The sequence below is a fragment of the Argentina silus genome (assembly GCF_951799395.1).
Source record: "Argentina silus genome assembly, chromosome: 5".
Taxonomy (NCBI): Eukaryota; Metazoa; Chordata; class Actinopteri; order Argentiniformes; family Argentinidae; genus Argentina; species Argentina silus.
This window is the reverse complement of record NC_139659.1, coordinates 18,332,912-18,357,513: the sequence shown is the minus strand read 5'-3', so window position 1 is coordinate 18,357,513 and position 24,602 is coordinate 18,332,912. Positions and strand designations below refer to the sequence as shown.

The window sequence follows — 24,602 nt, the reverse complement described above, 5'->3', positions numbered from 1 at the left end:
CATGGACACTACAAACGACACTACAAACTACAGACGCCCAAGTTTGGACCCAGTCCTGGCCCATAATACACCATCTCTGGACCCAGGCCTGGCTCTGTTTACACACATAAAACACCATGATGTGTGGGTGTATAGTTTTCAGCTTGTTTACATCCTTTAGCTCAATTCCCAGAAAAAAAGCACGATTTCCACTAAACTGTTGCAAGCCCACTTTTATATATTGGATAATTTGTTTTGAGACAGTCTGAGAGAGACTGACAGAAAAATGAAAAATGTTTTACAAGGGAGGATTTTTTCCACACATATACCGTGAAGACACTTACATCAAGCCATGTGATGATGGCACAGGAGTTGAACTTTGTCCTGTGACACATGGTTACTATTTCTAAAGCGACATTAAAGACATAGTCCAGAGTCGTGGGCTGGACTGCCGTGGTGTGCAGTTCTATATAAAGCAGTGGGGAGTCCGACGAGTGTGTTTTCTGTGTTTAAGACTGTGTTAATTAGTGACATGAAAAGTGGCAGCTGGCTAATGACCCAGCGAGACCGCATTGTGACATTTCAAACTGACTCACTGAAGTGGCCCACTCGCACAGTCAACGGCAACAGTCTGAACCTGCTGACTTGACGGTGCTTCTGCTGCTAACTTCTGCATATGTAGTGGAGGTGATTTAGAATCATGCTCTTGTGATGAGGTAGCCCTGTCTGAGACATGTAAACTCAAGTGTCACCCTCGACCTCAGCCTCAGACCTCCTCTTGACCTAGAGTTGTGTCTTCCAAGTGGGAGACCCAGGTTCGAACCCAGCCCATCACGCATACAGTATACAGTAGATAGCTAACACACTGTTACTAGTATGCTACATCTAAATGGCTCAGGTTCCACAATGTTTATCTATTTAATAGTCTGTAACACATGCATGTTTATTGTTGTACATTCTTCAGGTTCTTTGTGTGACTTGCTGTGCAACTAAGGCCTCTTGTTTTGCAGTCCACACTCACATGATCTTCTTACTCTGAAACATGGGTGTACTGACACTAAACAGCAGTGACTTCAGTTAATATTTGGTTGTTGAGTGTCCATGTGGTCTGTGGACTGGGCCTAATTTCTCTTTATGACAAATGAAGTTGATTGGTTGATTCATTGATTCATTGACCGACTGACAGACATGGTTTGTGTATGAGTCTTATTTGCCATTTAACTCAGCTTGGCTCTATCAATTCATATTAAAAGGTCCATCTACAGTAGGCCTACATGTAATCTCACTCACCAGACCCTCTTGAGTAATTGTTTTACCAGTCTATACAGTGAGTATGCACAGCAATAGCCTGGGGACGAGGTTACAGTACATGTGATGTCCTTTAGTCAAGATAACATCCTTGTTCCTCACTTGTCACTGTGGTGTTGGAAGCTCCCAGTGTCAACAGGAGCCTCTTAAATGGTAGACTAATGAGGCTATGGGGGAAAGTCTCCAACCCAATGGAATGAACAATTGAGGTTGTTCCACTGGTGGAGCATGATGAGTCCAGTAATTACTATAACCAGAGCTTTACACATTCTCAAATGTCCTTGTTTTTTTGACCATTCAACATCTTGGGAAGAGTGAGATAGTCAGGTTGTTAATAGCTATTACTGTCCAGGCTAATACTATTAATATTATTATGACCATTGCTGTTCAGGGTTTCCCAGGACGCTTGCCTATCTGGTGGTCAGTGGTCACTGAGTCTTGCCAGTCCTTCCAACACCCATCAGTTTTCCCCCAGTGAAACTTCACATTTATTATTTAATGGAGGTCTTTTATGACATGGTCCAATATAAACTGTGTTCATTAAAAATTAATGAATTAGCTGGAATAAAGTGGAATTTTTTGAGTGGATAAATATGTAAACCATTGTTAAGTCATTTGCGTCTGTTCATTTCACAGTAGTGAACTGCTTAATTCTGAGAACCTTACATTTTTTGGAAGTACACCATCAACATGTACGACATGTACAACATTTATTTTACATATGTAACCATCTGGATGATGAGTTGAATCAAATCCAATTTAATCATGTTGTTTTCAAGGTGCTTCTTGTTCCCTATTTCATATTGTCCAGTTTCATAATGCTCTATGACTGCATCTATAAAGTGTTATGAAGATGTTTATTACACTTCATAAGAGGGTACTTCAACTAAAGTGTTAGCGGAAAGTACATGCAAATAATGACCTTGAATGGACCTTTCCTGCCCAGTCCTTTACTGTAATCCAACAACCTGGTTATACCATAGAAGTCGGAATTCCCCAGCAGTGGTACCGGTAAAACAAACCCCATCTACAGCACCAGTCCTGTGGCTAGAACTGTATCTGTGTCTACACCACAATGTCACAATGCCAGAGAGGTATCAGAGAAGGTTGACGCCCAAAGGGATTTGTATAGTCTATTCTCCTATACAAACAAACCAACCAACCTAGCAGAGTCACTGTGATGCTGTGCAGAGTGGGATTCTTTAAAGGGCTAGTTCACTTAAAATTAAAAGCTTTCTTTACCTTAAAAGTATAATCTTATGTTGAGATGACGCCCAGCAAAGACATGGGTATTCATTCTGATAACGCATTTACTTTTGTTATCAGATGGACTCAATTTAACTTCATGTGTATTTCAATTTCAGACTTTGAAGCAATGAACATTTTTCTAGAGAGCATTTAAAAGTAATTTAGATACTTGGAATACTATTTTGGCCCATTTTGTCAGGTAATAAGTAATGGCTCTGCGATGTAGAAAGAACACATTTGTCTCCTCTCCTCTCCTATGAGGAGCTGTCCGGAGTCTGACCACAACTGGACATCCTACACGACAGAAATATCCCATGGTTCTCTTATAGAATTACGCCTTCCTGCTTGAAGTAGAAGTATGGCAAATAGACAGTACAGTGTCTTTACCAAGCATTTTCACAGCTCAGAAAGTGCTGGTTTGTTTTTCAATTATGGTTTTCTATGGCCAAAGATGTTTGACTCAAATTCTGCAAATAAAGGGCAAAAAACAAGACATAAGAAGAAACAATGCTTCTGAGTCGAACATACGTGTTTTTTTATATTACCACAAACTCTTTCCCTACTACACTCTTTGTCCAAGTGAACAATGTTGAAGCAAACTTTACAACTTGTTTTACCAGAGAGCTTGTTAAATATTATTGGAATACCCCAAAACAAAGCATCACACCCTAACCCAGCACCCAACAGTATAAGAAAACACTGACTACATAGCTGGGTGATTTCTAATATATCTCACTCACACACCATTCTTTCTCTACCATGTAAGTCTCAGATCAATTCAGCAGTCTAAACCAACCCCAAGTGAGATTCAGGGCTAGAGAACAGCAGATAGGGATAATATGGTGACTAGTGAACAAGCTGACCAGACCCAGATCAATTCCAGTAAGTCAGAAACTTTAAAGCACTTGATTTACCTTGGAGTTTGTACTTTTGGGACTATTCCATGGGTTGTATTGGGCCAGCTACAGGTAGATCAAGTGCAGCTCAAATAGCTGAAAATATTTGCCACACAATATGGTCTGCAGCATATAGTTTACACTTCTCTCCCTAAAAATCTGTGATATCAGCGAGGCATGACCAGAGTAAATTGCCCTTGTTTTTCTTCCTCCCACACGTCTTATTTAGTTAGTGGTGTAATAAATGAGTTTGTTTTAATGATAGTGTTGACTTAATGTTGGAGCACTGCAGGTCCACATGAGCAGATTTAGCAGTTGGACTTCAGCCTAGTTTGATCTAATCGTTCCTCATCCTTTCAACAAATCATATTGCACTCAAACTGTCATAGAAATAGGGTTATGGAACAGTCTCTGAACTGCTTTAGAAATTAAATACAAATGGTTATAGCTCCACTGCCTACATACGTTGAATAAAATCTGCCGAATGATACTCAGACGAGAGATCAGGACACTTAACTTTCAAAATTCTTAAGTTGAGTATATGCATGTCATATACAGTACCAGTCAAAAGTTTGAACACACCTTGCCAAGAGTGTGCAAAGCTGTCATCAAAGCAAAAGGTGGCTACTTTGAAGAATCTTAAATATAAAACATATTCTGGTTTGTTTAACACTTTTTTGTTTACTACATAATTCCATATGTGTTCCTTCATAGTTTTGATGTCTTCAATATTTATCTACAATGTAGAAAATAATAAAAATAAAGAAAAAACACTGAATGAGAAGGTGTGTCCAAACTTTTGACTGGTACTGTATATCATTATGGTTGATTGATCGCCTGCTGGTCTCCTCCATCATGGCGGTATTTCCGTGTTGGAGCATGCCCGAATATTATAAATCATATCCTCAGACTAAAGTAAACAGTGAGTAAAGAAGAGATAATCCCTAGCCTTAAAAACGGGCCTGAACACATTACAACAGTGAATCTAATCATTGTGGACATGAGAACGTATGTATTCCTCCTATACAAATAAAACGTTACACCCTTCTTCATCTACACCAATTAGAGCAGGAATGTCTCAACATGTATTTGGGGAACCACCCTGCCTACGCTCTAAATTCTAGACAGGAAATGTATGCCTATAGCACTCTATTTTCACACAGCCGGTGGTTGGTTGGAGAGTGGGTGATCTGATTCTCATGGTGCTAAGGTGCCAGCAAGTCTTCCAAGGGAGCAGATGCAGACCCTAACCATGGCTTAGAAGCCTTTGTCTATTTTAGATAGAGACATACACATTAAGAAGATTGGGTGTACAGTCAAAAGGTTCTGCTAGAAGTTAGTACAACTGATGGTTGAAGGTCAAAGCCGTTTTTTCAAGCATGTTACAAATTATCCCATTAACTCTAGAAGCCCCGGGCTGTCATTACTATCCAAAGTACCCAGAGTGAGGTCCTGAGATATCATTGAACTGCCATGCAAAAAATAATGCGCTGGTTGTGTTTTGGTTGAGCAATATAGATCGAGGGTCGCGTCACCTTTCATTACCCGCATTCCTCGTGCTGCACATTTTTGACAGAGGGCGGAATGTTCCCGGTTCCGTTTTTGCAATCAACTTGTTTGCCAGGGAAAGTGATGTGAAGAAGTTGTCAATTTCTTCCTTTCCAGACGTATTATACTGTAACTGTAAGGTTTCGATGGACATAAAAACAGACATTTAGGAACAGTCAGGGAAGGAGGAAGACATGGGTTTCACAACATCAAAGTTATTTTCTTATAAAGTGTCACATCACGCCCGTGGACCTCCATTGGGAAGACTACTGTTAAGAAGTCTTCAGATGCATCTAAGCATCTGCTAAGATGGGCTGGGTGGTGGTGGCGGGTCATCTACAGATCAGTGACTCCATGGAAACAGGTCACGAGTTTCAGGAAGTAAGGAAAACAGAACATGGGCTAAACCCGAGACGGGAAGTAGAGCCATCCAGTCACTGTGGAAACTGGGGGTGGAAAACCAAGGATAATGCAGACATGAGGACTCACATTGTGACCTGTGTGTGTGAGGCCACCACCAGCCCCAACCAGAACCTGTGGGATCAGAGAAAACAGCCAGTGACTTAAGAAACTCAAATAGACCAATGTACTGTACTGCACATCAGTCATCCTCACAATAACAAAGTTGTTATTGCTTCATGAAAATGTCACTCCTTGGAAAGAAAGGAAACTCAAGCAGACTGGTATTCTTTGCAAAACTCAACCATAATTTACTGGATCAAATAACCAACGTTTCGGTCAACAAACCAAATATGTCAGGGTTTACAGAGAGTTGCCGTGTACGTCACCTTTAGGTGAAACCTTACTTTAATCCTTCTCGGTGAGAAACATGAAGGGGTAGTGGTTGGCTAAGTTAGCATCACACAGTGGAATAACCTTCCTGAGACTTGAAGAATTGTTGCCCTGAAATCCAGGTCCCGAGAACCAATGCCATGGCTTTTCAGGGTTTCATGTACAGTCGTTGTAGGCTAGGGTAATGCAGACTTTCTTGAAGACATAAATTGATACATTTTATATTATTATCAGTTTAAGGGTATTTTTAACAGAAAAATGGTGTCCCCATTTAAAGATACTTAACATACTGTTACTCTTCAAACCAAAAACATTAATCATATTGTTGTTCAAAGTGTTGGAGTAATTCCTCTTCAAGGGTCATTTTTATTTCATGTTCCGAGCATGAAACAATCACTCATGAAGACAATGTCTCAAATGATTTCAAATGGATTGTTTTATAGATGGCATTTCTGTCCTATACTTTTAAGTGAAATAGAGTCTGATAGTTTTCGCAAGGCAAGCGAGACTCCTTTGTTTTAAGACGTTTCCACAAGATTAATTTTATTATTCTTATTGTGCTCTCTGTTTTGCCTTCAACAGTAAAACGGCTGGGTGTTTTACATTTAGACTACTTGAGAGTGGAACACCAAATATATAAAGCAGGAGTCTCATATACTCCACAATATATTTCCCTGGATGTTTACTCCAATAACCACACAGACTTTGGTATTTTTTCTGGAGGTCGGTATGTCCCTATACAACTCTAATACAGTACAGCTTTGTTCAATGGGAGATATACTACTCAATATGCAGTATATGACAGGACATGACCTTAAAATCAGTGCAGAGCGGGTATGCTCATGCATGTTGTTTCCCTCTTTTCTCCAGACATACTTTGACATGAAATTGCCTGTTGTTTGGGATATACTTAGTCTAGGTTAGGGCAAATAGCTCTATCTCAGACAAATTGCTTTTGATTTCTGTTTATGTCTTCTCATGCAGTATTCAGATTCAGAAATGGTTTGCAGTGTTTTATTTTTTAAAATGATTATGTATAAAACAAAGCAAAGATGTTTCTTTCATGAGTGTTACCTACAGGCCCTCAGATCAGTTTGACACAATCAAGATAGAAGTTAGACAAAATAAAATGAACATGTAACATCTTCATACGTTTTGTAAAACTCCTACACAGGTATTATGTGGTGAACATGTCTTACCTTTGTAAAATAAACTGAGTGGTACAGTAGGCACATGTACATGCAGCACACACACACACACACACACACACACACACACACACACACACACACACACACACACACACACACACACACACACACACACACACACACACACACAAACACTACTAACTGTTTATGACTACATGCTAAATGGCTATGTCTGAGAGAACCCTTGTCGTAGCGGGTTTCCAACTCCCTTCCACTGTTTGGCTTGTGCTTGGTTCTTCCACTGCATAACAGTTAGTGTAACACCACATTTTACAGCCTTTAGGTCCAGAGCAAGTTATTCCCTCGCAGTGAATCAGCCTGATAGACACCACATCTGACCCTTCCCACCAGCTATTAACACTCTTGTATACTTTTTACAATAACGAAAGTTGATGGCTTAATTGAATATTCAGTTCAAACTTATCTTCATGTAAATCTGCATAGTGCATGCGCGTTGCAATGAGTTGAACGAATATTTCCAAACTATACGACCGCAAAGATTGATGGCCTCAAATGCATTTAATAGCGCTGCCTAACATTGTACAAGAGGCTCGACTTAAATCAATGACATCAGCTTCATAAACTAACGTTGTGGATAAGCTCTATATTAGACCCATGTGTTGCCAGTCATCCAAACCACACAGGCCAGCATTAACCAGACTAGGATTACTGTAAGGCCCCTAAAACATGCTCTACGGAGATCGTAAAAGTGCATCTCCAGCACTACTGCAGACTTTCCACCATACAGAGGAAACACAGAATAAAGGCTGTGTGGTCTGGTGATTAAATATACATTCTGATGTATGGGTAGTTTAGTAAAGATGGGTGATGCTATTGCAGGGTAACTCTACACTGCGGTATTGCACCAAGCAATATGTATATGCTCTATATGCTGACAGTGCCATAGTGCAATGTCACTTTTCTAACAACGTAACTCTATTCTCAATAATGGACCATACTGCTCTTCATTTGTATTGTGTCACTTTAAGCAGGTGATGATTTGCATGCGGTATATGTTACGTCATGTTTAAGTTACTATATGGAACTTTCAACCTCTAGGTGAGCAGTAGAGCTAGGTGGGTCCCCTAAATAGACCTGATTGGACAGACAGGGGACACCCATAGACAAAAGCTTATTTTGCAAAGGTTTGTTAGCTTTGCTTCAACTAAGGACTGTGTGATCTAATGAAATAAGAAATCTATTAACATTATATCACGTGCCATACAGTTAACACTGAAGCAAACATTTGATGTAATGAATTTGTGTAAAAAATCCGTAAAGTAGCTTTAAAGGTGTAGCAGGTAGTTTGGTGTGTTGCTGCCTTCTTTGGCGACACTGAAAATGTTAAATGTTTTCTAATAGCAGCAAATGTGTGCATATCCATGTTAACAAACAAAACATACAAATAACATAACATAAAAACCAGTGCTCGACAACAACACCAGATTTTAGAAAGCACTTCGTCTGGATCAAAACAGTGCTTTCCACTGAATGTTCTTTATCATACGATGTCATTCATTGAATGATCGCTACCGATTTATAATGGTCATTAGCTTAAATCTACATACTGGACCTTTAAGTCTATCACTGGAAGTCCTGATTATTATGTCACAATTATTTGTGGTTGGTGGTACAAATCAATAGGTTTTCTTTATTCCTACCTTTCATGTTCACTTTGTTCACACAAATAAGGGATGATTGATTTTGATTGATGGTGAACCACAATATGTCTCAGCCAAAGGGTGTAAAGAAAGATACATAAACATTTCTGAATTCCAGACACAAACTGAAGACGGTGGTGTTGGGACACAACATCAAATAAAGCAGAAAAGACATACTAATGCAACATGTCTGGACGCATCCACTTTCAAGCTTTCCAGACGTCTGCTGAAGTTTCAGGGGCCATGTCTGATTATGAGTCTTCATTAAAAAAAAATCCACATTTATGACTTAGTCAAAAATAAATCCACCCTGAGTACTGTGGTTTTACTGAACAAGGATTGACTTTAAAGCTGTACACTGATATACGATAATTCAGTATAAGGAAATAAGCTATAGAGGCAAAACATGTTACATTGAGGGTTAGGCTATACTTTTCAGGTGGTGTAAACACTTTAACAACATGTAGGTGATGCATGATACCCCAGTGAGTATGGCAGACACCTGTCAAACATTAACACAGAAATCCAGACGGGTTAATTGTAGGTTCAGAATGGATCGTATTTTGACAAAGAGACCAATCTGAGGTGTTACCTTTCCTAAGTACCACTTTACTGGGATGTTTATTTTTTAATGCCCTCTGACTTTTATGACACCTAATCACATTTCAGAATGTAGAGAATGCATATTTGTCTGGAAGTTCTCCTCAATGTGCAGAAGGCTAACTATCTCATATACCATGTCTTGTAAGAAACAATATGTCTCTGTTGAGTCACTAGATAATTATAAGCAAATGTCACCATTCTCAAGTCATAAATCTATCCTCTCCAACAGATCAGACAGTGAGTCACCCAGTGGAGAGGTGACTATGAGGGATGAAGTGAGTGAGGCTTCAAACTTCCTTTTACAGTTTTTAGTTCTGGGAAGTTGTGTTTAATGGGAAAATGATAGTGGCACACATTTTACCGGTTGCTTTCTTATCAAGCTGATTCATCAATATCAACTTATCATCTTATTATCTGTGATGATGTGATGATGATCTGTAATCGTTACCTTATAAACCCACAGTAAAATCTTGTAACTTCAATCCTCCTGGTAACTTCAATTGTCTTATCTAACTGCTGCCAAATCCCTTATCAGTAAGAGAACCACTATCCCTTCAGTGTTTTCTAGTGCCAATGATTTTAAGTTCAATCGTTGTCACACTGTATTTGATCTTCTTTTTCTCCAAAACTGTAAGTTAAGGAACATCAAGCATTGCCATGTACTTCACCTCCTTTTCTTATGCCTTGTCCTATGTTTACTTCTACAACAATACAGGATATGTGTTTTTTTTTCTCCCTCTAACTTGTCGATGGGTGAATGTTTGCATTGACTGGCCACACCAACCACAGGAAGAGTGGGAGCGGAGAGGTGGGCCCGGAGTGGTTAACCTCATGACATCACAAGCCCTGCTGCCATTGGCCAGAGCTGGAGACATCAGGGTTTATAAGCCAACCAGCAGCCTCCCCTCAGCAGCATCCGAACAGTGCTGTCTTTCCGTTGGTATCAAAAGAATACTGAGCAGCTGTCAGCTATCCATCCTGCCAAACTAGTGGTATCCATCCTGTGGATTCTCTGAAGAATAAGACCAGGTAAAGAATGGCTTCTGATTTGTTAACGTGTTGCTGTTTAGAGACTGCTCTGACACTGATTTGGAGTGATCTTTTGGGTTGTTGAACCAATATGGTACTATACTGTCCTTAGATGATATACTCTATTTACTACATTTTGAAAATTACAAAAACAATTGCATGTCTAATTTATTAAACAATGACTGATATCAGGTCTAGTTGACTGGTTAGACAATCTACTCTTGCAGAACATGTTGAATATTTGTATTTTGTGCAGCTAAAATGTATAAACCATAACTGACAGCCAAATTATAGCAATTATAATAATAATAATGAAAATAATAATGATAGATTTAATTTATATAGCGCTTTTCATTTACAAGGCAAAATCTCAAAGTCCTTTACATAAAAAAAAATGTGAACACGAGTAAGCTTTAGAAGGCAAAGAAAGTGCAGTAAAATAGCTGGGGGACACGACTCAGCACATAAGATCTACAGTTATTACTTTTTGATTGGGGCAATTTATGCAAAGTTAACCCAATACATTCAGTAATGGTTGCTGAGCAAATTCATAATCCGCACAGAAAAAGGGTGATCTTAGATAACAATAGGGTTTTGTTACAGTAATGACATGATGTTTTCCATGAGGATATTTCGATTACAATACTGTTTTCTCAGCCCCAACTGGCTGAGATAAATCCAATATGGTTTTATTCTGTTTAGCGATGAATCTGAACGTGACAGCCACAATCAGGAAGTTGTGGGCACAGGGCACAAATCCCTGCCTAATTGTTGACTGACTCAAATATTCCACAACAAAACCACAGCATTTAAGTGCTGCGAAAACACATACAGTAATAATAATTGCAAACTGAAATCTGATTTAATGACTTGTGAAGGAAGGCAGCCTCCTCAACATCCTCTCCCATCCCCAAAGTTTCTCGCTTTCCTCCCCTTGCACTTCCGTCAACACCACAAATTTAAGGGCTCTCTAGACTCCAACCAGGGCTCTAATGAAAAACCAAAGCAGTTTCCAAAATAAAGCGTGCATGGGGCGTTCATGTTTCTCGCGACTGTGGCTTTCCAGACTTCCACTTTTAACTCAGGGAATTATACAGTTGAAGAGATCATTATAGGTATAGCTAAACACTCGGGGTTGAGAGTTATACTTTATGTAATGTTGTTATAGCTGAAATGGAAAACAAGGGAGACGTGTGTGGGTGTTGGTATAGGCTGGATGTCATTCACAGAGAAATCTGCCTTGTCTGCCAGCGGTTAGTTGTGACTTTAAAAGGAGTGTACTTCCTCTTCCGCCAGAGTTCTTCTACTATAGCGGACACTCATAAGGGCCTATATGTTTCTCCCCACACACTAATTAGGGTTGAATGATTTAACTATAACGAGGCAGGACTTCAGAGGCAGTCTTTGCCCAGGGTGGCTAGCAATCCACTTGGTTTTAGAATGGAATTGCTGACTGGAACTATGAGTTCTCATGAGTTCCTGCTCTCATTGTAAAGAGTGCATCACATTTGAAACATTTTGTGTTTATTTTTCTAGATAACTACTGTCACGATGAAGGTTGCTGTTATTTTCGTTCTTCTCTTCGCAACAGTCCTCTGTCGCCCGGTGAGTTCAGTCCAACAAAATGTCAATTCAGGAGCTAAACAAGAAGACTACCACACACAACTTGTTTTGCATAGACACATCCTTTGTTTGGACATTTCTAGACCCACCAGACTATGTTGTCTGGTTGCATGTGTTTTCTCATGTGCGTGTATTTTGTACCCCTCAGTGAGTTTCATGTCTCCCCCTTTTTCTGTATGTTTCAGGCCAACCCCTCCAGTAGCAGTTCAGAGAGCTCTGAGGAAGTGGTGAGTGTCACTGTCATGTGAATATGCAACATCAGAGAAAGAGAGAGAGGAAGGAGAGGGAGGGGGAAGGGAGGGACAGAAGCAAGAGAGAGGTAGACAGACATGGAGACAGTCAACATAGAGATAGGAGGAGAGAGAGACAGACAGACAGACAGACAGACAGAGAAAGAGAGAGAGAGAGAGTGTGTGTGTGTGTGTGTGTGTGTGTGTGTGTGTGTGTGTGTGTGTGTACATGCGTGTGTGTGTTACCCACTTTAATTGGAGTTCATGTTCCCAGGCGAAGCCAGCTCCTGCACTGCAGAAAGCCCCAGAAGCTCTTACAGAGACTACACCTTTACAGGTAAGAGCCTGCATTGTCAACCTCTCTCTCAGGGCAAATTCCTCTATAATCTGTAGGTGTGTATAGATTGTAACTCAAACAATTACACCATAGGGCAAAAACTGCAACAATTATCTATCTCTTATTACATTCTTTCTAATGCTCTGGTTCTGTTCTAGAGTGTGACAGCTGCAGGATCAGATGATAGTTCTGACAGCTCAGATGAGGCAGAGGTAAGACTGAAGCTAAATCCTAAACCTAACCCTAAAACACCTCTTTTTCCAAACCCTCATAACCCTAAATCACCCTTACACTAACCCTAAACCATCTTTACCCTAAACCTAACCGTAAATCCACCCTTAACCTAAACCTAACTCAAGCAAATTGTTGCATGTCAAAAGAGTTGCAATTTTAAGTTTGTTGATAGTTTGAGCAACTATATACTATGGAAGGAGACTATGCCAATGGAGTTACTGTAGGCCTTCTTATGTGCCATATTGGTGCTAAATTAGTCCTGCACATGTGATGTCGATAAACCATGCTTGAGCTTATGACATTTGACAACAATAACATGCAGAATGATCCTGTTTCGGTACTTGGCAGGATTCCGACACTACATCAGACACCACGTCAGACACAACTTCAGACACAGCATCAGTGGACAGCACAGACAGTGACGACAGTGCAGACAGCACTGACAGCGAGGACACACAAGACACTGTGAGTAACACACCATATAAAACACTATTCCAAGCATGTACAGGATAAATTGAGTCACATGTTATATTTATAGGTTCATGTATGGCCATGACTCCCAATAAGTCCACGGGAACAGACAACATTTGGTTGTCTTTGAACTACACAACTTATTGGTCGAGAGAGCAATGACACTATTTTGGTATGACTGAATGTCTTGTGACACCACACAGAGGTGTAGCCCGGCTAACGGTCATGTGTTGCACGTTTGCAGGACACAGACGACTCCACCGAGAGCGCCGAATCTGGGGAGGCGGAGACCGCCACCGCCACCCCCGCCACCCCCGCCCCGGGCACCGCTGAGCCCGCCGTTGAGCCCACCGTCGAGCCCACCCCGCCCCTCATCGTTATCGACGACGGCAGGGGTGACAGCATGGGCTACCCCAGCGACTACAAGAAGTCTGTGATCTATGTGGAGACCAACAACATTGAGAAGAGCCCCTCAGACTACAAGTCCTACGGCGGCAAGATGAACGAGGGCATGAAGATGGTGGGCAAGAAGGTGTCCGTCTACGACAACGCTGACGGTAACGAGATCGAGAAGCAGCTGAAGGTGTTCAAGGTGAGCCTGTTGTTCCTCTCCGAAGCTTGTTTTCCATATTTAAGGTTTTGCAGTGTCCTGTCATTGAAAGATAAATGATGGAAAACAACCGGTCTGTGCCATATGCAGATTTGTCAACTCTAATATAAGCATTCTATTCCAATGCCTCCTTTATGGGCCTTTTGTAGTGCTGCTTGTCAAGTGAAGTGAATTTGACCATCCTGCCATCTCTTCCACTTACTTCCCCCCTCACCCACCTGCCAACCTCCCCCACATCACTCCCTCCCACATCTCCCCCTCCCTCTCCTTCCCTTCAGCAGGCCCTGCAGGTGCACGTGCTGGAGGAGGAGGACACCAGCACCCCCGAGGTGGAGAGCCAGGGTCTGGACGTCTCCAGTGGGACGGCTGAGGAGCCCAGTCTGAAGCAGGCGCCCCATGCCGACCAGGAGAGCGCTCCCGCTGAGAGCCAGGGCGCCGAGAGCCTGGAGGAAGAGGAGGAGGAGGAGAGCGCCAGCGCCAGCGCCAGCGACGGGTCCAGCACCAGCGAGAGTGTTAGCGATAGCACCAACAGCGCTAGCGACGCAACTAGCGAGAGCACCAGCGTTAGCGAAGAGTCTGACAGCAGTCAAAGCAGCGAGGAAGCTACGGCCACACCCGGGGCGGCAGACACCGACTCATCAGAGAGCGACGAGAGCCAGGAGAGCGACTCAGCTGAGGAGGGAGGTCAGGAGACCGCCACCACCAGCGACGCCCCCGTGGTCATCACCGCCGACCCCGTGGTCATCACCGCCAAGTAGAACCCCTGACCCATCCCACTGCTGACGACAGTGAAGAATGCTACCTAGAGCCATACATACAGAGAGTCCGGCCATTGATATTTCAACCAGAACCGTCACGATGTGTTTACAGTCCATTACACCACATAACTCCTTGGCAGCCATGTGTGTGCTTCCTGGGGACCAGTAGCAGTTCATTCAGTTTTCTGAATTTTGGCCAAACTCTCTCTATGTATGACTCTGATGCTGCCAGGACAAGGAAGAGGCTCAGTGACCCTCCCCTCTGTTATGTCACATCTGGGAGGAGAGGTCAAAGTAAAAAGAAAACTGAGAGGATAACAGAGATACACACTTGTGACCCTACAGGGTCCAATTCAGCAATATCTGATAGTACTCTCTCAAAGCGAACAGTCGTTTTTGTTCATTGCACAATTATTATTTACACTACATGTTGTTTGTCCCATGTTGTTTTGTTACTGTAATGTATCATGTTGTATCATTTATAAATAAAAAAGTGTTTTTCATAAAATCCGTCATATATCTGTTATTTGACATTTTCATACTTGTGTAAACCATGGTGTAAACCATGAATGCCAGTGTAAGGTCAATGATACAGTCAGAGAGATTGCTTCCACCGTAGATTGCAGACCCATCTCTTCAGGCTACATCTTAACGGTCCCTCCTAAAGCCCTCTTCACCCCCACTACCCCCCTGTACAAGTTTCTCTCCTGCTAATAAAAAGAAATATATATATATACAGCTGTGGAAAAAATTAAGAGACCACTGCAAAATTATCAGTTTCTCTGGTTTTACTATTTATAGGTATGTGTTTGAGTAAAATGAACATTTTTGTTTTACTCTATAAACTACTGACAACATTTCTCCCAAATTCCAAATAAAAATATTGTCATTTAGAGCATTTATTTGCAGAATAAAAGAAAATGTGTGTTTTCAGATCTCGAATAATGCAAAGAAAACAAGTTCATATTCATTTTTAAACAACACAATACTAATGTTTTAACTTAGGAAGAGTTCAGAAATCAATATTTGGTGGAATAACCCTGGTTTACAATCACAGCTTTCATGTGTCTTGGCATGCTCTCCAACAGTCTTTCACATTGCTGTTGGGTGACTTTATGCCACTCCTGGCGCAAAATTTCAAGCAGCTCGGCTTTGTTTGATGGCTTGTGACCATCCATCTTCCTCTTGATCACATTCCAGAGGTTTTCAATAGGGTTCAGGTCCAGAGATTGGGCTGGCCATGACAGGGTCTTGATCTGGTGGTCCTCCATCCACACCTTGATTGACCTGGCTGTGTGACATGGAGCATTGTCCTGCTGGAAAAACCAATCCTCAGAGTTGGGGAACATTGTCAGAGCAGAAGGAAGCAAGTTTTCTTCCAGGACAACTTTGTACGTGGCTTGATTCATGCGTCCTTCACAAAGACAAATCTGCCCAATTCCAGCCTTGCTGAAGCACCCCCAAATCATCACCGATCCTCCACCAAATTTCACAGTAGGTGAGAGACACTGTGGCTTGTAGGCCTCTCCAGGTCTCCGTCTAACCATTAGACGACCAGGTGTTGGGCAAAGCTGAAAATTGGACTCATCAGAGAAGATGACCTTACTCCAGTCCTCTACGGTCCAATCCTTATGGTCTTTTGCAAACCTCAGCCTGGCTCTTCTTTGCTTCTCGTTGATGAAGGGCTTTTTTCTAGCTTTGCATGACTTCAGCCCTGCCCCTAGGAGCCTGTTTCGAACCGTCCTTGCCATGCACTTCACCCCAGCTGCCGTTTGCCATTCTTTTTGTAGGTCACTTGATGTCATCCTATGGTTGTTGAGTGACATTTGAATGAGTCTGCCGGTCTGGAGCTTTGTTGTCCCTAATGTCTGCTGCTTGACCTTGTTCTTATGAACCGCCGTCTTTGAAATTATGGAAGCAATCTGACGGAGGATGGAAGCAACCTGACGCTTACTATATCCCTCTGCCAGTAAAGCCAGAATTGAACCCTTCTTTTCCTCACTCAAAACTTTTTGGCATGAGATATTGTTTCTTATCAACTCTTTTGGAAATATAATTTCTACCAAAAACAGTGATTGATCTGGTTAGTGATGTTGGACTGCTATTATTTTGAACACAACTGTATATATATATATAAAAATTCCTTCTTCTAGCATTGGCCCCTGGTCTGAGCATTGATTACTTTATCTTATGACGACTGATGGATAGATGATTCACTTACTTAAACAAATGTATTTGTTGTAAGTCGCTTTGGATAAAGGCGTCTGCTAAATGCCATAAATGTAAATGTAAATGTAAAGAGAGAGAGGGGGGGTGGGGGGGGCATGATTATGGGCTAATTATAGACTCAGGAGCATATGCAGTACATGGCATTCACTCGAGTAGAGACACGACATGAACACATTTTTGTGATGCGACGCACAAAATGTTTTATAGCTTTATGATGAGGGCCCTACGCCACACGCCAGCATTTTCAACCAGTAATGCAGCCAGTGAACAAAAGATACTGTCAAAACAAATATGCTTGATTTACATCTAGTTATGACATTAATCTTTTGAACCATAATATGAAGTTATTCCTAGATTGTTTTTCTCATCATTACAGGGTTTCAGATGATGAACTATAGCAGGAAGTACTTGTGTTTTAAAAAGAATTGCTATGGTGTTTCAAAGATATACATTACAATAATCAAACCCCACAATATGAATGTTCTCTATTGTACTTTTAAATACTTTTGTAGTGTATAGTTTTCATTGTTGTTTTTGGTCAATTAAAGGTTCAGTATGTAGATTTGAACTTTTTGACGTATGATGACTGTTGGATAGATGATTCACTTACTTAAACAAATGTATTGTTGTAAGTTGCTTTGGATAAAGGCGTCTGCTAAATGCCATAAATGTAAATGTAAAAATGTAACTTTAATATAGTGCTGAATGGCCATGATATGTAGGTAGCAATCAAGGAATGAGATCGCATGATCAATAATGTTCAGTGGAGAGTGTTGTTTTGTTTTGGACCTAACGAATAACAAACGTTATTCCTAGATTGTTTTTCTCATCATTACAGGGTTTCAGATGATGAACTATAGCAGGAAGTACTTGTGTTTTAAAAAGAATTGCTATGGTGTTTCAAAGATATACATTACAATAATCAAACCCCACAATATGAATGTTCTCTATTGTACTTTTAAATACTTTTGTAGTGTATAGTTTTCATTGTTGTTTTTGGTCAATTAAAGGTTCAGTATGTAGATTTGAACTTTTTGACTTATGATGACTGTTGGATAGATGATTCACTTACTTAAACAAATGTATTGTTGTAAGTTGCTTTGGATAAAGGCGTCTGCTAAATGCCATAAATGTAAATGTAAAAATGTAACTTTAAAATAGTGCTGAATGGCCATGATATGTAGGTAGCAATCAAGGAATGAGATCGCATGATCAATAATGTTCAGTGGAGAGTGTTGTTTTGGACCTAACAAATCTCTTTCTAAAATTAGTTGTCGAGGTCGAACACTGAACCTTACATACTTTGTTTGTTTACATGGATACACATACAGTGTTTACGCTATTAGAAAACGTAGCATATTGACATTTTCACATTTTCAGTGTGGCCACAGAGGGCAGCAACCTGCAAAACTACATGCTTCAACCTTTTTCTTTTGCTTCAAAGTTTTAGAAAAATATGATGGCCTCAATCCTCAATCCTCAATCCTCATGGCATTACAATTGTTTCCATCTACTGCTGTTCTCTGACCTGACAGATGTTTCTGGTTGCTCTATGAGAGTGTTTTAGTGAGGCTAAAATTGTGTATTTCATCTATGTTGAAGAGATACACTCATAGGTTCTTTTTGGGATCGATGTAGTTCGACTTTGATTGTATGCCCCAAGGGCAAATCAGTATAGTGCAGTAGAAGACCACAAGAGGGGGCTGTAGGATTGGATAAAAACACTAACAGTCACAGAGTTCACAGAGATTTGAATCTTTCTGTATCCTCTTTGGTCGTGCTGTGTGACACACTGGATCTGAGCCTTCTCTGTTATGAGTAAGAATGCATTACAAGCGCCTGCTAAAATATAAAAAATGTATTGAAAAGAATTATAGAAAATTTAGTGAAAACCTATTGAAAGTAAACAGACAACGTCTTTCTCATTCTTCCAATATTAATAATGTTAATGGTTATTTATTGGCTTAACAACAGTACAGCTCATACACATAAATATGGACTGAATATTGATACAGCAATAGATGAGACGAAATAAATCACCAATATAGAGGCAAACATTAGGATATTGTCTTCTAGCACTAATTTTGCAATGAAAAGTGCTATATAAAATGTAAGCTTTGATTATTATTATTGTCATTATAATCTATACCCATCAAATCATGAAAGCTATTTCATCACAGGAGCAGATGGATCCAAACTCCCATAATTACAATCACTGCAATAGTTAGCTTGTCTCTTATACATTCGCTCATGTAGAGGAGGTGGTTTGGAAACATTCTACCATAATCAATAGCCTTGCCTGAGGCCCTGAATTCCCTGAGAATTCCCTGAATCCCCAGAGGGGACCAAAGTGTATGTCTTTCACACGGGAGACCCATGTATTTTAATCCTGGTCGGTCACACTCATGTAGAAACTACAGGACTCCATCAAGGCTAATGAAATTCAGATTCATCAATTCCACACAAAAAGAGGACACTGTGTATGCCTACATATGCTGTAGATGCATCGATGGTGACCTGTTATACAAGTAAGCAACATTTTGTTCAGTGCAAGACAGTGACAATCAATTTAATTTCATGTGTAAGCCTATAGATATGGATAACATTACACAAGCCTTAAATGTGCATAAGGTACATTTAGAGAATACTCTTGTTTTTTTTAATGAATTACCTCAATGTAGCTAACTACTGTAAACACACTTGAAATACTGTATATGATTACATACATAACAAATGCAGAAAATGTGAAAAACTCAATAATTTATCATAATCATTCTTTTTTTTTTTTACCTTGAGTACTGATGAATATTGATATGAAACACTGTGTCCATTATAAGCTATCACCTCTACTTGCTGGAGTTCTTATTGGTGAAGGAGTTTGGGTTGGGATGTCATGAGTGACACATGCAGTGATGTCTCCTGACGAAGTCATCTCATCCGAGGTTGGCAAAACAGTGGTCATTTCTGTCCCCAATGCCATTGTTGTTGTCATTGTGTCTGGAACAGTTGGTTCAGGTGTTGGCAGTTCAGTGAAAGTCTCCTCTGAGTCTCCTGCCTCGTTGGATTCAGAAGAAATGGATTCAGAAGAACTGGATTCAGAAGAACTGGATTCAGAAGAACTGCTGTAGTTGGGGGACCTTTCCAGCGAATCAGATGATGAGCTGGTGTCAGTCATGTGACCATGGTAGAGCCGAGACCAACTAAACTGTGGAGCGAACATAACAAAACACAGCCAAAACAATATTAATAAAACTGCAATAGTGATAATAAAATAGTATGAGGGGTGAAGATGGTGTGTTATAAGTGTTATAGAATATAAAGAAGTGTTATAAGTGCCTTACCGCTCTTGTGGATGCTGTTGTGAAGAAGACAATAAGAAGCATAGACCTCAATAGCTCCATCTTTCTCTCTTTTTCTCCACTTCTTTCTGAGAGGAAAGAAAACAAATAAACAAAATTAAAGTTTAGTAATAATTAACTGCTTTCTTGGAGGACACATACAAATAAATTTGATTTTAGTGCACTGCCAAACTGCTCATTATGCTATTGCATCAAAATAATAAATAAAGTAACACTTGGATTCATTACCGTATTTGTTTGGTTACTCCTGTCCAGTATTAGACGAGACCAATGAAGGCTTTAGTGAATGAGCGCTATCCAGAGCAGGTGCTAATATAGCCAGTCCCAGTGACCAAGCCCAAGGTTGGTTGGTTACCTCATCCATGGAATGTTGCAGCAGCATGACTTGGCCGGATGTTGCCTGGCTGGTAGGATGGGCCTTTTCTGTTACTGTATTACACCCTATTGTCATTTCATAACTGAACAGTTTCCTCTTTGCCAGTAAAAAAACCCATAGCTTCTACAGTATAAACAAGATAAACCTCATAATAACCTCCCAAGGGGGTGGAAAAATCCATTGTGTTGAAACGTTTGACTAGAGGGAAAGCTGGTGCTGTGTCTGTTGCTATGTTTTTTTTACCAGACCAATGTACATAGATTATCGTTGTCTGATATTTTCATCAAACACAATAACACAAGGCAGCAAGACACATTAATCTAAATGGTATTCTCAAGTGGGCTGAAGAATTACATGCTAATAGTGTCTCATTTCAACCCTAAGTTTTCGAACGAAGTCGAAAATGCATAGACATGATTGCCTACATTAAATGCTTTTACTTGATAGGATCGTTGGTCAATGAGGAGAAATGTATACCTAAGCGTAGAAAAGTGGGAAGAACTTGGCTGAAATAATGTATGTTCTACTCAATTCAATGATTGGCTTCAGCAAAATATCTTCAGAGAGCTACAAGGAGTTTCCCGGATATAAAGTGCATATGCTGAAACGTCATCCTTTCCCAGCATATTGTGAATATACTCCATACTATACTATACTATACTATACTATACTATACTATACTATACTATACTATACTATACTATCACAGATTATGTCATTGTTGCTAGATCAAAATCAACATTGCGGGTGCTGCAAAGGATCCCACCCTAAATCAAACTTGGAAAAACACAAAAGTCTGAATATGCACAGTAATGGTATCCATTGCACAAGTATAATTATCTTTATCCAAAATGCCGCCAACTGCAAAACCTCAAAAGTTGAATCATGTCACTGCTACATTTTCCATTCACCATGTGGTTACAATGATTTGATTAATCAGGTGACACAAGCTCTTACTGTTAGCATTCATCATCATACACCTCATTTTGACCGCAAGATTGAGATGCCATTAGGTTAACAGTGTAGAATGGAAATTTCAAATCAGAACCAGAAAAGCTCCTTAGAAGTGTATGAACATTTTGTGTCACTGTACTGTATTTACTGTAATGAAACTAAATGATAGAGTGATTAAGATTGTAAGTGAAGAAATCATCACCATTACTTTCAACCTCAGTCTCATGGTCAGAGGGTACCAAATAAGATAGGGTTAGTTGATAGATGAGAGAAATAGATAGATAAATACATAGATAGACAGACAGACAGACAGACAGACAGACAGATAGACAGACAGACAGATAAATGGAGGGGGGAGGGGGGGGGGGGGTTGGACTAGACCTAAGCTTCTCTGTAGTATTGATTAGTGAGGTTATCTTTATAGCCACTTTGTGTTTATCGGCTAAATATGAGCAAAGAAAGCTCACCCAGTATGGAATAATACAGAGTACAGCAATCTGCGAGTCATAGATACTGTAAACTTTCACCAAATTGCAACCTGGTCAGTGCATGTGGAAACTACATACAATATGTAGTTATTATAATATGTATACATACATATTCCCTCTCATAAATATTATTTAGGTTAGATTTCTTGTAACGTCTCATACTGTTTCTTTCTCAAAGTTTATGTTTGTCTTTGTTTCATGTTATTCATTTTTTGTTTCCTGTTTTGTGTTCCTCACCTTGTCTCTCGTTTCAGACACTTCACTACCTGCCCTTGTGTTTCCCGCCTGTGTGATTGTCGACCCCGCTGTGATTGGCTTCACCTGTTCCTCATCATCCTTCTCTGTGTGTTCCCCTGTCTCTGTGCCAGTTCATCTTTGTACCTTCGTGTCATATGTCCCAGCATTTCCTTGTGATAAGTCTTTCTGTTTTTGACTTTGCCTTTTTGCTTTGCCCTTATCAGATTATCTGCCTGCCTTTTTGAAATGTTAATAATATATACATATATTAGTATAGATACAGATGTGAATATAACAAAACATACAGAGAGTGGGTATGGCCCTTATTAAACCCTCCCTCTCTCCCACTAGCAATCATAACACTGACACTTGTCTCCAAAAATGACGTGTCTACAGTTTTGTTTAAATTCTGCTGTTTGTGACGCATGTACTTTCATAGTGTATTGGATATTTCATTTTAAGAGTCTACATTCTAATGGTTTGAATGAGGATGTTATTGTATTTATTTAATTTTCTGTGATACTGTACACCACTGTTTTGTTTCAGCTCTGATGTTATATATAGTGGTGTGCATAAACACAACAAAAATGCTGTTACAAAGACATATTCAAATGCAATAAAATATTTGAATATTCAAAAACAAAATGCGCAGCTCTAGTCTAGTATGATACAGGGGAGGCCTTGTGCAACATTGCACTACTTCTTTTTAAAATACAAATGTGGAAGAAGCCACATAGCTTTTAAATTACCACTCAGCTCAAACCTGTGTTAAAGAATACTATAAATTCCCTACATACTGTAGTCACTTAAACATTTTTAGAACATAGTAATGTTCTTTTAATTGAGAATGATGTTTTGTTGAACAATGAAATGTAAGATGTTACACACACCTTGTCTACCTAGCTCCCTCTTGCACAACTCAACTGTTGCATGGAATGTGATGTGGTGTGGTGTGCCGTGCCTAAGGCCATGTTCCCATTACATTTTACTTGGTCTGTGGGTTGGAATTCTGGGGAACATTTAATAGATAGATCATAACAAACAACTTATGCCATTCAAAACAAAGATTGGCCAGACCTCGGGTTATGAAAACATTTAGACACTATACAAGGTAAATCTATGTTACATAAATACATATAGGTTAAGCAAGTGAAATGAGGCTGACAGGACCTTTGTTACAATACTTGTTTATTTCACTGAATACATCTTTCCTTTATACAATTGAATTATACAAAACCCAGAGATTCAGAGGCACTACATTACACTAGGATCCTTGAACAACCGTTGAGAATTATAACTTTGACCAACTTAAGAGACTGCAGTAGAAACGAAGATCAGCTTTACAAAGTCACACTAATTTTACACTAATGAACTTTTTTGCTGTTTTAAAAAAACATATATATATATTTTTTTTTTTTTACATATATCTTGACAACAGGAAAATGAGAGGGAGATGAAAGAGGGACTACAGAACAGAATGAGGGACAATGGGTGGATTCGGACATGTGTTGCCAAGTGCAGTGCATGTGGTCAGAGACAAACACTGCGCCACAACCCCTGCACATCAACTCTTTGTTATTATACATTATTCAACTTGATGAAGAGGGGCATTCAGTTGTGAATGAAGTAGATGGTTTCCATAGAGTTGCTGAGAGGGTTGTAAGGCATGTTATTACCAGTGGAGGTATAAACATAGGAGATATAACCATAGGGGTTTCTGCCATATGTGTTAAATAGGGGGTTAAGATGACCAAGGTTCTGGTTGGAATACCCCAGTATTGGAGTCCGGTAGTAGTAGTTTCTGGACATGGTACCGGTATTGGACATGTAAGCCAGGGGTCGGCGTTTGAACAGCCGACTCTGAAACATTAAATATTTATATTTTCATTTAAAAATTGTCATAGAGAGAGGACATAGATGAGAGGTGTGTGTCAGACCTGGGCCAAAAAGTTTGCAAATGCTTCCAAATACTTGCTTAAGCCTGCCCGCAGTGTCATATGGGGTGATTTGAAATGATTTCAAATACTATTTGAACCCAGGTCTGGCGTGTGTTTGAAATCCAGTGGCTGAAATTCATTATTACTAAACAAAAGTTTCAGTGTATTTTATTCAATGACTGCAACACGTCAGTTCACATGCTTACATATGATCACACATACTCACATCAACATTGGTGTGTTCCTCTGCCTCACGCGGCTTTTTGTCCACCTACATTGAGAGACAGAAACCAAGAGTTTCATCATAACATCATTATAGTATGTGCGTTACAATACCTGGCATATGTTTGTGTTTTTGTTGTCTGGAGTTCTTGTAAACATTTTTTATCAAAATTATATATATACTGTATATAGCTTCAAATCATGTTCTGAAAAAGAACTGCTCTCATCGAATTCCTCTATATGTCAATGATATCAGGTGCTA

The 24,602-nt window shown here is 39.9% G+C and overlaps 1 protein-coding gene and 1 long non-coding RNA gene across 3 annotated transcripts; one reads left to right on the top strand and one right to left on the bottom strand.

Moving 5' to 3' along the window:
• Positions 1-10,175: 10,175 nt before the first annotated feature.
• spp1 (secreted phosphoprotein 1) lies at positions 10,176-14,838 on the top strand. Of its 2 annotated transcripts, none has more exons than XM_083669603.1 (8): positions 10,176-10,275; positions 11,812-11,880; positions 12,084-12,125; positions 12,403-12,465; positions 12,624-12,677; positions 13,048-13,164; positions 13,415-13,762; positions 14,062-14,838. In XM_083669603.1, exons 2-8 carry the CDS (start codon positions 11,827-11,829, stop codon positions 14,536-14,538), a joined length of 1,155 nt encoding a protein of 384 aa, XP_083525729.1. In that variant the 5' UTR covers positions 10,176-10,275; positions 11,812-11,826; the 3' UTR covers positions 14,539-14,838. The 2 variants fall into 2 exon arrangements, with proteins under 2 accessions (XP_083525729.1, XP_083525728.1); XM_083669602.1 differs by having other exon boundaries at positions 14,059-14,838.
• Positions 14,839-19,627: 4,789 nt separating this feature from the next.
• On the bottom strand, positions 19,628-20,398 carry LOC310805157. The gene is made up of 3 exons (XR_014554233.1): positions 20,355-20,398; positions 20,109-20,194; positions 19,628-19,972 (listed from the first exon to the last, which is right to left on the bottom strand). It is a non-coding gene; the product is annotated as an uncharacterized lncRNA (long non-coding RNA).
• Positions 20,399-24,602: the final 4,204 nt, after the last annotated feature.